General features: G+C 65.3%; 1 protein-coding gene across 1 annotated transcript in view; it reads right to left on the reverse strand.

Moving 5' to 3' along the window:
• Positions 1–5,401, reverse strand: part of C19H16orf95 (chromosome 19 C16orf95 homolog) — a 31,041-nt gene extending 25,640 nt beyond the window's left edge. The window contains exons 1-4 of the mRNA XM_062176050.1: positions 5,289–5,401; positions 5,043–5,158; positions 1,594–1,651; positions 488–539 (exon numbers count right to left, since the gene is read on the reverse strand). Of these exons, the coding sequence (XP_062032034.1) occupies positions 488–539; positions 1,594–1,651; positions 5,043–5,070 (138 nt within the window). The 5' untranslated portion in view covers positions 5,071–5,158; positions 5,289–5,401. The remainder of the gene's footprint in view (positions 1–487; positions 540–1,593; positions 1,652–5,042; positions 5,159–5,288) is intronic.
• Between the last annotated feature and the right edge of the window lie 6,142 nt (positions 5,402–11,543).

Below are 11,543 nucleotides of genomic sequence, written 5' to 3' on the forward strand. Positions count from 1 at the left end.
GAGGGCCAGGGGTCCTGCTTCCTACGGCGGCCCAGAGAGAGGTCGGCTACCGGGACTGCCGGTGAGGGGTCCGCCGGCACCTTCAGCCGCGTACTGCGCCGGTACCGTGAGCAAGTCTCCCCTCTCCAAACGGCAGAGGCCCACAGGGACAGAAGAGCTGCACTTCCTGGTTTACAAGGCTGGAAAGCCCACGGCCCCCCAGGTAGAAGAGGGAGGCCGTCAGCACCTCTCCGGCCTGAAGAAGAAACTCAAGTCCAGAGTGGGTAAACGGGGGTCCCAGCGTCTCCCGAGCTGACAGGTGTCCTGAGGCCCTGAGGGGCAGTGGGTGATCCTACACGGAGATCTGGGGGCCCAGCGGTGGCCCTGCTACCACAGACTTCCATGTCTGGTACACTCGCTCACGCTGTCTCTGGACCCAGTTCCGCACCTGCCGCCACCCCGAGGGCTACGTGGGGGTTGGGAAAGCAGCGAGGACTGGCTTCCTTACCAAGCGACCTGAGAGGCACACTTCCTTCCCGGAGGTCCGAAAGCTGCCCTTCCTAGGAGGGAAGACCCGACTCAGAGCTCCGGGGCTGTGGAAACGGAGGCGGGGTCAACCTTCTCGGAGCTGACTCGGCATTAACCCCAGGGACGGAAGGGCCACCCCTCTGAGCCCCAACGGGCTGGGGGGGACTGCGACAACAGGGGTGCGGCCAGCCTCTGGCCACTCCCGGGTGCTGGCTGTCTCCGCATCCTCAGAGCCGAGCCAGGTTGCTCCAGCTGAACCTGCGCGTGGCCCAGGAGTCGGGGCACTCTCACCTGGGGAGAACCCTACAGCACACGGAGCTGCCCACCAGGCTGGCTCGGACCCGAAGGAGAAGGCCGTCTATCAAGGAAAGGCCCTCCTAACAGGACACTACTGAGGGGGCCGCTGGTGTGCGCTGCACACGTCCGCCCGGGGGTCCTGGGACCAAGGGAGGCCGGCAGGAGGGGAGGGTGGGGGGCAGAGGGGAGAAGACGCCGGGGCCGCAGTCCCCGCACCTGGTCGCGGCCATGCCCGAGGGCCAGTCCTCCTGACATGTCCCTGAGGGCTCAGGCCGCCCGCAGGGAGGCCGGGGCCGCCCGCCTCCGGGGCCCGTGGGTCGACCGGCCCGCCATGATGCGCTCTGCCGCGCCTGCAGCCTACGGAACCGAACCCAGCCCGAGAGCCCGGGCCCGCACACACAGCGGCATGGCCGGGACAACAGCCACGGAGCGCAGCCGCCGCGCGCCGCCCCTCAGCTCGCAGCGCCGCCTCGCACCCGCTCGCAGCAGCCGCCCAACAGCCCCTGGGCGCCTGCGCGCCGATTGGCCCGCGGACGGCCAATCAGGCACTGCCCTCTAGGCACGTGCGCTCCGTCGGTGGCTGATTGGTTCCTTGCGGCAAGGCTCGTGGTCCGAGGGCGGGGCGGTGCTGGGGGCGGGGCGGCGCTGGGGGCGGGGCGGCGCTGGGGGCGGGGCCGCACAGGTGCGCCCCCCCCCCCCAGCCAGGTGAGCCCTCCCAGTCCCTCCCAGCCCGGCCACGCGGGCGCGGCCCCCGCAGCCCACGTGCCCCAGCCCAGGAAACCCACTCACCATTTCCAACGAGCGGGCCGGTGCGGCCGCGGGGCGCCCCAGCCGGACTCCCCGCCCGCTGTCAGGAGAGAGGCGAGAGGTGACCGTGGGAAGCGGCTGTGCATCCCGAGGTGCAGTTGTCGCTGGTGCTCAAGAAGCTGCCCCACCGGGGCTCAGGGGGCGGGGTTTTTTTAAGATGTATTTATGTATTTATTTTACCTATTTTTTTTTTCTGACAGGCAGAGTGGACAGTGAGAGAGAGAGGCAGAGAAAGGTCTTCCTTTGCCGTTGGTTCACCCTCCAGTGGCCGGAGCCAGGAGCCAGGTGCTTCTCCTGGTCTCGCATGGGGTACAGGACCCAAGCACTTGGGCCATCCTCCTCTGCACTCCTGGGCCACAGCAGAGAGCTGGACTGGAAGAGGGGCAACCCGGACAGAATCCAGCACCCCGACTGGGACTAGAACCCCGTGTGCTGGCGCCGCAAGGCAGAGGATTAGCCTAGTGAGCCGCGGCGCCAGCCTATGTATTTATTTTAAAAGCTGAGAGAGATCTTCCATCTGCTGGTTCCACAAATGGCCGCCACGGTTGGAGCTGGGCCAGGTTCAAGCCAGGAGCTTCTTCCGGGTCTCCCACGCGGGTGCAGGGGCCCACGCACCTGGGCCATCCTCCACTGCTTTCCCAGGCCACAGCAGAGCAGCCGGGACTGGAACTGGCACCCCGCATGAGAGGCACAGACTGTCGCTTTAAGAAGCAACCTGGGCCCAGGGTCCTGGAGTTTGGAGCAGCTGTCATCTCGGGCTCTGGGTGGCTGGGACCCCCGAGCGCTGTGTCCCGGGTCCCTGAGTCTCCCGCACTGTGCGCACTGAGGTGGAAACGAGATGTGTGGCTTCCCATCATGCCTCTGCCCCTGCAGGTACGACCCTGAGCACCGTGCACTGGTCTGTGTCTTACAACAGGCCTCCCCCCAAGACCCTGCACCCCTGGTTATAAATCAGGCCGTCGTGAGCAGCTCGAACCCTGGTGGCTGACGCCGCGGAGCAACCGCGTTGTCCAGGCACTGCTGGGGTCGTGACCTGCCCAGGGCTGCACTGGTGGCCCGTGCACACGCGTGTGCTCCCCACCGCCGGCAGCATGCAATGACGCTGTGCCCTGCCGTTGGGTGGTTCAGCAGCCCAGAAAGCCCGAGGCACACGTGTGTGCGCAGGTGTGGACGATGTTAGCCCTGGGCTTGGCGGCCACGGCAGCACGACCAGTGATCTCGCCACGAGCCGCGTGTTGAACCGTGCCCGTCCATGTCTTCCCACTTGGGCGTCCTCTCGGCTTCCCTGCCGCCTCCACCTTCTTCCTGAGCCCACGGAAACGTGGCTGGAGGCCCAGCAAGACACAGGACGGACGCCTGCCCCTCCCCAGCCCCAGAAGCTGCGGCCCCCACCACTGGGGTCCTGTCTTTAACCTCAAGAGTAGCTCGTGGGGCCGGCGCTGTGCCTCTGCTCATGGGGCAGGCTAAGCCTCTGCCTGCAGTGCCAGCGTCCCATGTGGGCACTGGTTCTAGTCCCGGCTGCTCCTCTTCCGATCCAGTTCTCTGCTGTGGCCTGGGGAAGCAGTGGAAGACGACCTGTGTGCTTGGGCCCCTGCACCTGCATAGGAAACCGGGAGGAAGCTCCTGGCTCCTGGCTTCAAATCCACTCAGCTCTGGCCATTGGAGCCATTTAAGGAGTGAACCAGTGGATAGAAGACCATTCTCTCTGCCTCTAAAATAAATAAATAAATCTTTAAAAAAAAAAAAAAAGTAGCAGCTCATCACTGCTCCCACCCACCCAAGAATGGCTAAAAATTAAAAGAACTGATGACGCCCGGGTTCCAAGGACGACAGCTGAAGCTCTTCTACTCTGCTCATAGAATTGGCACAGCCAGGCTGGCAGACCGGCAGTGGACACAAAACCTACACAGGTGAACAACCCAGAGCCAGCTGATTCCTCGCCTTGCCAGTAGCTTTCTTACAAACAGCCCCAAACTGGAAACGACCAGATTTCCATCCCCAGGTGAAACGGTTTCAGAAGGAATTAAGGGCTATTCACACAGAACGCCGAGCGACCAGCAAAGAGCACTCAGCCCAGCCCCCAGCGTGGCTGAAACCTACGAAGGCACGGAAAGTCCCTGTGTGATGTGAAACCAGGAGAGCAAGTCCATGGCCACACAGGCTGCGGACCCCACGCCCTGCCCCCGCCCTGGCCCCAGTCCTCACTGCTCCTCACAGCCCTGACACACGCCTGCCTCACTGTTCCCAGCGTCAGCTTTGTCTGCAATCACCCAACCCCAGGCAGTTTGAGCAGGCGATCCGGCGTGCCCCGCGGCTAAGAGGGCGCCAGGGGCGTTCAGCGCCCCCTTACGGCACGGTGGCAGGCTGTGCTTTCTTCCCCGTCTCCCTGTCCCCTCCCTGCTTCGGGAAGGGTGGCTCACTGCCACCGTGCCTCGGGAGCGGGAATCAGAACAGAACATCCCGTGGCTACGAAATCCTGGCCCAGGATGCCAAAGGAGGAGGACGGAGCGCTTTGTGAGTCCCAGAGGTTGGACAGACGCCAGGACGGGCACCACCCCAGGCCGTCCCCGCAGCCACCCCAGAGCACCGGCCTCGGACAGTGCGCAGAGCAGGGGCCCAGCTCGTGGGGCTGGGGGTGCTCAGCAGCCTGGGCTCAGTACTCCCCCCGGAAGCGGCCCTTCCCCTGGGCTGCTGCTTTTCTCTCTGAACCGCAGAAGCCCACAGCACCGCCAACCCAGAAAAGCCCCAGGTGTATTTTTGGTCCTGGGGGACTTGTTCCAGGATGATCTCGCCTGCCTTGACCCATGAGAGGCAAAGCAAAGGAGTTCACCAGGCCAAAGCCAGGGCTCGGGTGAAGATGTGCTGTTTGTAAACACGAAATCTGGGCGGCCCAGTGGTGCAGCAGGCTAAGCCACTTCCAGCATCACCAGCGTCCCACGTGGGCACAGCTCAAGTCCCGGCTGCTCCACTCCTGGTCCAGCTCCCTGCCGATGCGCCTGAAAAGCAGCAGTGATGGCCCAGAGCCTGGCCCTGCACCCCCAGGGGAGACCCAGAGGAAGCGCCTGGCTCCAAGCCTTGGCCATTGCAGCCACTGGGGCAGAGAACCAGTGGATGGAAAATTGCTGTTTCTCCCCCTCTCTAACGTTGCCTTTCAACTAAATAAACAATTAAAGACTGAAATCCAAACCAAAATTACAGTTTTAAAAATCTCGTGTCCCTCCGTGGGGACACTCTGGGGTCTCTCTGAAGCTCGGTGAATCTTTCCCAGGCCGATTTCCGAGCAGCCAGGGCCAAGTTCACCCCGGTACCCTGACTTCCATTGCCCTGCCCTTTGTCTCAACTGCCCGTTTCCTGTCCAGAGGCCCTGTGTCCGTGACTGCTCCCTGCTGCTGGGTGACATGGTGTGCAGCTCTGCCGGGCCGAGCCCTTACCTTTTCCTCGTGGGATCGCTGGAGTCATCAGCACCCTTACTGTCCCCGTCTCCCCAGAGTCGAGATGGTGCGGTTCTCTCTGCCAGGCCACTGGCCTTCCTGCACTCCCGTGCCGTCTGTGGGGACACAGGAACATTGTCGCCCTCCTACCGCCAGAGCACTACGAGAAGGGGCCCGGCCACCCGCGGAAGACAGCTGGCACCGACGGTCCCCACCTCCCCCGGCGCCGGCCCCAGGGACACAGACCTTCCCAGGACACGCTGCCCGCTGCCTGTGTCCTGTGCCCGTGGCGCCCTGGTGGGGGCTCGCCTTCCTGTGGAACTGGAATGTTGGGGACAGAGGAGAGAACCTCTGACGTCAGGAGGTCTGTCCGCCTGCGCCCACTCCGCAGTCCCGAGGGGCAGCAGGAATTCCGTCTGTGTCCTTGCTGGGGGTCCTGAGCGCCCAGCCCCTGGCCGTGCTCAGGGTGGCTTTCCGGGCGAGAATGCCCTCTGTCTGCTCCCTGGGCAGTCGCTGGGACAGCAGCAGCCCTGAGCCAGCGTCCACCGTGTGTCCCGGCAGCTCCGGGAGGGAGCCCCTGTGGCCACTTGTATGTGAGACCCAAGACGGAGCGACACGGGTGAGAGCCGAGTCCAACCTAACCCCAGCTCCTTTCTCCCCCACCACATCCAGCCATCCCCACTCTCACCCGCTCACTCAACGCCACCTCCACGGCATCTGCCACGCCCGCCTTCCTCACCGGCAGTCTGTTCTCCACGTGGCGCCGACTCTGGTCTGGCTGAGCCTGGTCGGACAACTGCACGCGCTCCCATGGGGCTCAGGGCACCACAGTCCTCACAGCCCACGGCACTGTGCAAGATCTACAGCGTCACACAGGTGCGTGCACACACACCTGCACACTCACACAGGCACACACACAGTACACACCCACCCACACACCTGCACATACGCACACGCACACCTGCACACTCACACAGGCACACACCTGCACTCACACACCCACACCCACACGCACACCTGCACATACGCACACCCACACGCATGCACACACTCACACATGTACACACCTGCACTTATGCACACATCTACCCACACACATGCAATTGCATTTACACACTCCCCACACGTGTGTACACTGCACACAGCACTCACACATGTGTGTACACTGCACACACACCCCACACTTGTGTATGCTGCACACACACCCAGGTCCCAGCCGCCTCTCTAACCAGCCTCCTCCCCACGCCAGCACCGTGCTCTGCTGTCCTCCTGCGCCTCCGCGCCCCCTCCCTGCTGTTTCCTTTGCCTGGATCCTCCTCCGTCCCTGCCTCGCTGGCCCAGGCGTTGCCGCGGTGCCCGGCTCCACACCGAGGAGCCCCCAGAGCAGACCTGGGAGCACGGCCGGGCCCTCAGCTGCTGACGGCGGCTCGCAGGTCGGGGGGTGGCCGCGTGCTCTCCGCACTCGTGTCTTCCTGACGGCAGCCTGTGGCGCAGGTGCTGGAACCGTCCCCATAGGCACGGGTTTGGGTTAAACTCACTGAAGGCTCTCAGTTCCCAGCCTCTGTGGGACCCTGGCGGGGCGAGGGGCATGCATTGGACTTGAGAGTTCGGGCAGAGATCGGGACTCACGCGGTCCTGGGAGGCACTTTCCCAGTCGAGCCACGGTGTCCAGGGAGGCTGACGTCTCGTCCTCCGGCCCCCTCCAGCCCGGGCTCCCCGCCTGTCCCTGCCCTCTGGCTGCCCACGTCCACCTGTCCCTGCTCCCAGCACACACACCCCTCTTCCTCTCCTCATTTGTAGTTTCCATCATGGATGTGCAAAGGCTTTGAACAGAAACACGGCCCGACGCCGACAGTAGGTGAGCATCCGTGAATAGAGCCCACAGGACCTGCGGCTGCACATGCCCGTCAGCACGGCCGGGAGAAGGAGCTCCAAGCCCTAACAGGCTCCTGAACTCATGCACTCCCCTAAGTCTCCAGGCCTTAAGTCGGTAAGGTGGTGCACACGGTGCCATGGTGGTGTTTACCAGGTGGGCCTCTAGGGGTCCCGGGGTGGCCAGGGGCGCCCTCAGAAGGACGTGTTCCCAAGAGGGCCGTCCCGGGGGGGCCAGGGGCGCCCTCAGAAGGACGTGTTCCCAAGAGGGCCGTCCCGGGGGGGCCAGGGGCGCCCTCAGAAGGACGTGTTCCCAAGAGGGCCGTCCCGGGGGGGCGGGGGCCAGGGCACCCTCAGAAGGACGTGTTCCCAAGAGGGCCGTTTTTGAAAGCCTGGGTTGGGCCCAGCTCTGCTTCCTGCCCCACGTGTGATGCCTGCCGTGTGCACACTCCAGGCTGCGCCACCACGGCTCACCAGATGCCACAGCAGGGGCCTCCCGACCTCGCCCGCGGCCCTGGGCGGTGAGAGGAAGTGGGTAGGCGCTCACCTCGTTACACAAGGCTCACGTACAACACGACGTGCTGGTGACGATGTGGGACCGGGGCACCCTCAGCCATCGCTGGCGGAAGAGAAGGGTGCGACCCCCGGAAGAAGCTCGCCATCCGGGCCCACAACCCAGCTCTGCAGCTCAAAGGACTGAAAATCCATGTGCATCCAGAAACCCCCGCGCAAGCGGTGACTCCGGTTTATCCACAGCATCCAGCCGGAAGCCACCCCGAGCGCCCTGACGGGGAGACAGGCGAGCCAGCTGCGGTGCACCTGTGCCCCGGCAGAGCGGCGCACACTGTGCTGAGTCATGGGTCCGCAAGACGGGGCGGGGGTGCAGCCAGGCCGGGGCAGAACGTCAGTCCCTGCAAAGGCTCCTGGGAGAAGGAGAGTGGTGACCACTGGCTCCCACGCGCTGTGCCGAGGGCACGCAGCCAGGCCGGGGCAGAACGTCAGTCCCTGCAAAGGCTCCTGGGAGAAGGAGAGTGGTGACCACACTGGCTCCCACACGCTGTGCCGAGGGCACGCAGCCAGGCCGGGGCAGAACGTCAGTCCCTGCAAAGGCTCCTGGGAGAAGGAGTGTGGTGACCACACTGGCTCCCACGCGCTGTGCCGAGGGCACGCAGCCAGGCCGCGCGAGCTCCCTCCCAGAGCAGCCGTGAGCTTGACCTGGGAGAGGCAAGGGTGGGAATGCAGAATGAGCTGTGGCCTCCAGGGGCGCAGGAGGGGAGGCGGGTGTGACCGGGAGCGGTGACAGAACCGTGTCCGGACCGCCGTGCAGCTTTACAGCCGTGGCTGTCAACTCCCAGAACCGTGCACACGGAACTCTGCCGTGCAGAGCTGTAGCTCGAGGAGGGGGGACGGCCCGGTGCTCACTGAGCCGCAGAGCCCACTTGCCAGTCACCAAGAACCGTGCAAGTCCAAGAGCGCTGTTCTCCGGAACCTTCTCAGGGGGCCCTGGAAAAGGAGGAGCTTCCTCATGCAGCCACGAATGGCAGCTACAGAACGTTGGCTCATGGCAGCATCAGGATCCTTGGAGCCCCAGGGCCGATGCGACATAGCCGGCATCCCATGTGGGCGCCAGTTCGAGTCCCGGCTGCTCCACTTCCGATCCGGCTCCCTGCTAATGTGCCTGGAAAGCAGCAGAGCTCGGCTCCAGTGCTTGGGCCCCTCCCTGCCCCCATGCGGGAGACCCGGAGGAGCTCCTGGCTTCAGCCTGGCCCAGCCCTGGCCATGCAGTCACTTGGGGAGTGGGCCAGCAGAGAGAAGATCTCTCTCTAACTCTGCTTTCAATAAATAAATCTTAAAAAAAAAAATTGGAAACCCACAAATGCTCATGCCATCCCCCAGATCGCAGGCCAGCAGGTCAGAGCTGGGGCGGCATTTTCCCACAACACACCAAGCTTCACGCCCACCGTCCGTGGTGAGCCATCCAGCCCGCCCACGTGGCACACGGCAGACTCAGGCCGTCGCCTCTTCCCAGTCACCTGGACCCCAGCTTTGCTCGGGAACGCAGGGCTGTGCCAGGGAAGGCAGGCTGCTGTGACTCGGACAGGGCAGAAGCCCCGCCCCTGGGCCAGGACTGGCTCCTGGATGATCTGGGTGCTGGCTCCAGCCGGTGAGCATCAGCCCCGGCTGAGGATTCCGGAAACAGGAAGAGACTGGAGAACTCAGCACCTTGCCTGCCTGGGCCAGGTGTCACCCAAAGCACGCAGCCCGCGTCCACCCGTGCCCACCTCTGTCTCGGTCCTGACCCCTCACTGACCCTGGCTGCCCCGATGTGGCCTTTGATCGAGGGAGGGAGCGCAGGAGCCCACTTCCCAGGATGTGATGTCTCATCCTGAGACCCTACTGTGTGCCCGCTGCCGTGTCCCGACGCCCGGCACCTGCTGTGTGCCCGCTGCCGTGTCCCGACGCCCGGCACCTGCTGTGTGCCCGCTGCCAGGTCCCGACGCCCGGCACCTGCTGTGGGTCCGCTGCCGGATCCCGACGCCCGGCACCTGCTGTGTGCCGGCTGCCGGATCCCGACGCCCGGCACCTGCTGTGTGCCCGCTGCCGGATCCCGACGCCCGGCACCTGCTGTGTGCCCGCTGCCGTGTCCCGACGCCCGGCACCTGCTGTGTGCCCGCTGCCGTGTCCCGACGCCCGGCACCTGCTGTGGGTCCGCTGCCGGGTCCCGACGCCCGGCACCTGCTGTGTGCCCGCTGCCGGATCCCGACGCCTGGCACCTGCCGTGTGCCCGCTGCCGTGTCCCGACGCCCGGCACCTGCTGTGCCCACAGCAGGTGCCAGCGCTGACCCAGTGGTTCTCAGCAGGCTGACTCGGCCCCCAGGGGCCACCTGGCCATGTCAGGGGTGTCCTGGCATCCAGTGCATGGAGACCAGGGTGCTGTTCAACACCCTACAATGACAGGAGAGTGCCCGGCACACACACACAAATACCCTGGCCCTAAACATGCAGAGTGCCCCGGTGGAGAAGGCCTACCGCAAGCCAAGCAGCTGAGGCCAGGTGTGCCAGGAGCAGCCGGCAGGGAGCCTGCGGCCTGACTCCCGGGCCAGGGCTGTTTCCCCGGCAGCAGTGGCTGGGCTCTCGTGGAAACCTGGCGAGGCATGCAGGCGGCCAGCCCATCTCGGGACCGCCTCCGGTGGACCCTCAGTCCTGCCACCTCCCTCCTAGGGCCGGGAGGCGGCTCAGGCTGCCCGTGCGTGTGCGTGGCTGGGGCCGGCGGGTGCCCGCTCCCCCACCTGGAGCAGAGCCGCGCGGTCTGTAAGCGTTCAGGGGGTGGTGATGCAGCCGCTGGCTCAGCCCAGCTCAGCACGATGGAAAGCTCCGGGCTTGGCTGATGGGCCCCAAGGGGCCAGGCTCTGCTCCCATGCCCACCACGAGGTGCTGGGAGACCCCAGGCCTCCGGCTTGCCGCCCTGGGCCTTCTGGGTTTCCACGAGAGAACTGGATTACAGGCCGCAGCTGGCTGCACGCAGCACGCCGCCTGGCTGAGCCGGGGTGATGTTTTCTATCCCAGCTCCTGGGCCCAGCTGCAACCAGCACTGCCTCAAGTGGCCGTGGCCGTGGCCGTCTGAGCCGGGCTTCCGGGGGCAGCTTTCCAGCAAAGAAACCACCAAAGCGAGCTCCTTGTAGATCAGGGGGTGGTGACGGTGGGCCTGGAGCCCTGGACCCTGCTCTGACACGTCCTGGCTCTGTGCTCTGGGCACATCACCCGCCTGTCCGCGCCGCGGCTCCCCTCCAGTACGGGGGACTGATCTGACCACACCTGTGAACCGTGTGTGACACGCCGGCCACGTCCGCTGGCCCTGGACTCTGTCCTGAACTGCTGCCAGGACTCCAGTGTCTGGAGGCGGGGGCAGCGCAGGGGCACGGGGTGACGTGTCTGGAGGCGGGGGCAGCGCAGGGGCACGGGGTGACGTGTCTGGAGGCGGGGGCAGCGCAGGGGCACGGGGTGACGCGGCGCACTGGGCAAGCAGCACAGGGCGTGCCTTCAGACCCGGCTGACGGTGTGGAAGGACCTGGAGTCAGGTGCCCTCCCTTGGGAAGAGGAGGGCGGGGACAAGGGCGGTGGCCAAGGACAGCAACTTCTCAGGCCAGGCCGGAGGGTTTGAAAACTTCCTGCAGCTGGCTGGGGTCACGCCTGATGCAGTGGCCCTGAGTGTCCACAAGAGGTCACACTTCTAGAGACGTCCCCTGAGCAGCCAGGACAAAGGGAAGACGCCGGACGCTGCAGCCTCCTGCCCGCTCTGCTGTGAGGCGGAGGACGGGCCGTGGTCCTGGGCCAGAACGCCGCCATGCCAGGCACCTGCCCAGAGGGAGAAGTGGGCGCCGTGTGGCACCACGCGGCCCAGAGCTCTGCCCTGCCCCCAGACAGGGTGGCTCAGCCCACGCGTCCCCTCACTGCCCACGTGCTATGCCTCGGCCCCAGCACCAGAAGACCAGAGAGCAGAAAAGCCCCAGCTCAGAGACCCCAGGAGGGCGCCAGCGTCGGGCAGAGCAGGCGCGCAGCTGCAGCCCCGGGCTGTGTGGCCGGCGTCGAGGAGCAAGCTGGGAGACCCCGGTGTCCTAACGACTCGGT

Source organism: Lepus europaeus, chromosome 19, assembly GCF_033115175.1.
Source record: "Lepus europaeus isolate LE1 chromosome 19, mLepTim1.pri, whole genome shotgun sequence".
NCBI classification, from domain to species: domain Eukaryota; kingdom Metazoa; phylum Chordata; class Mammalia; order Lagomorpha; family Leporidae; genus Lepus; species Lepus europaeus.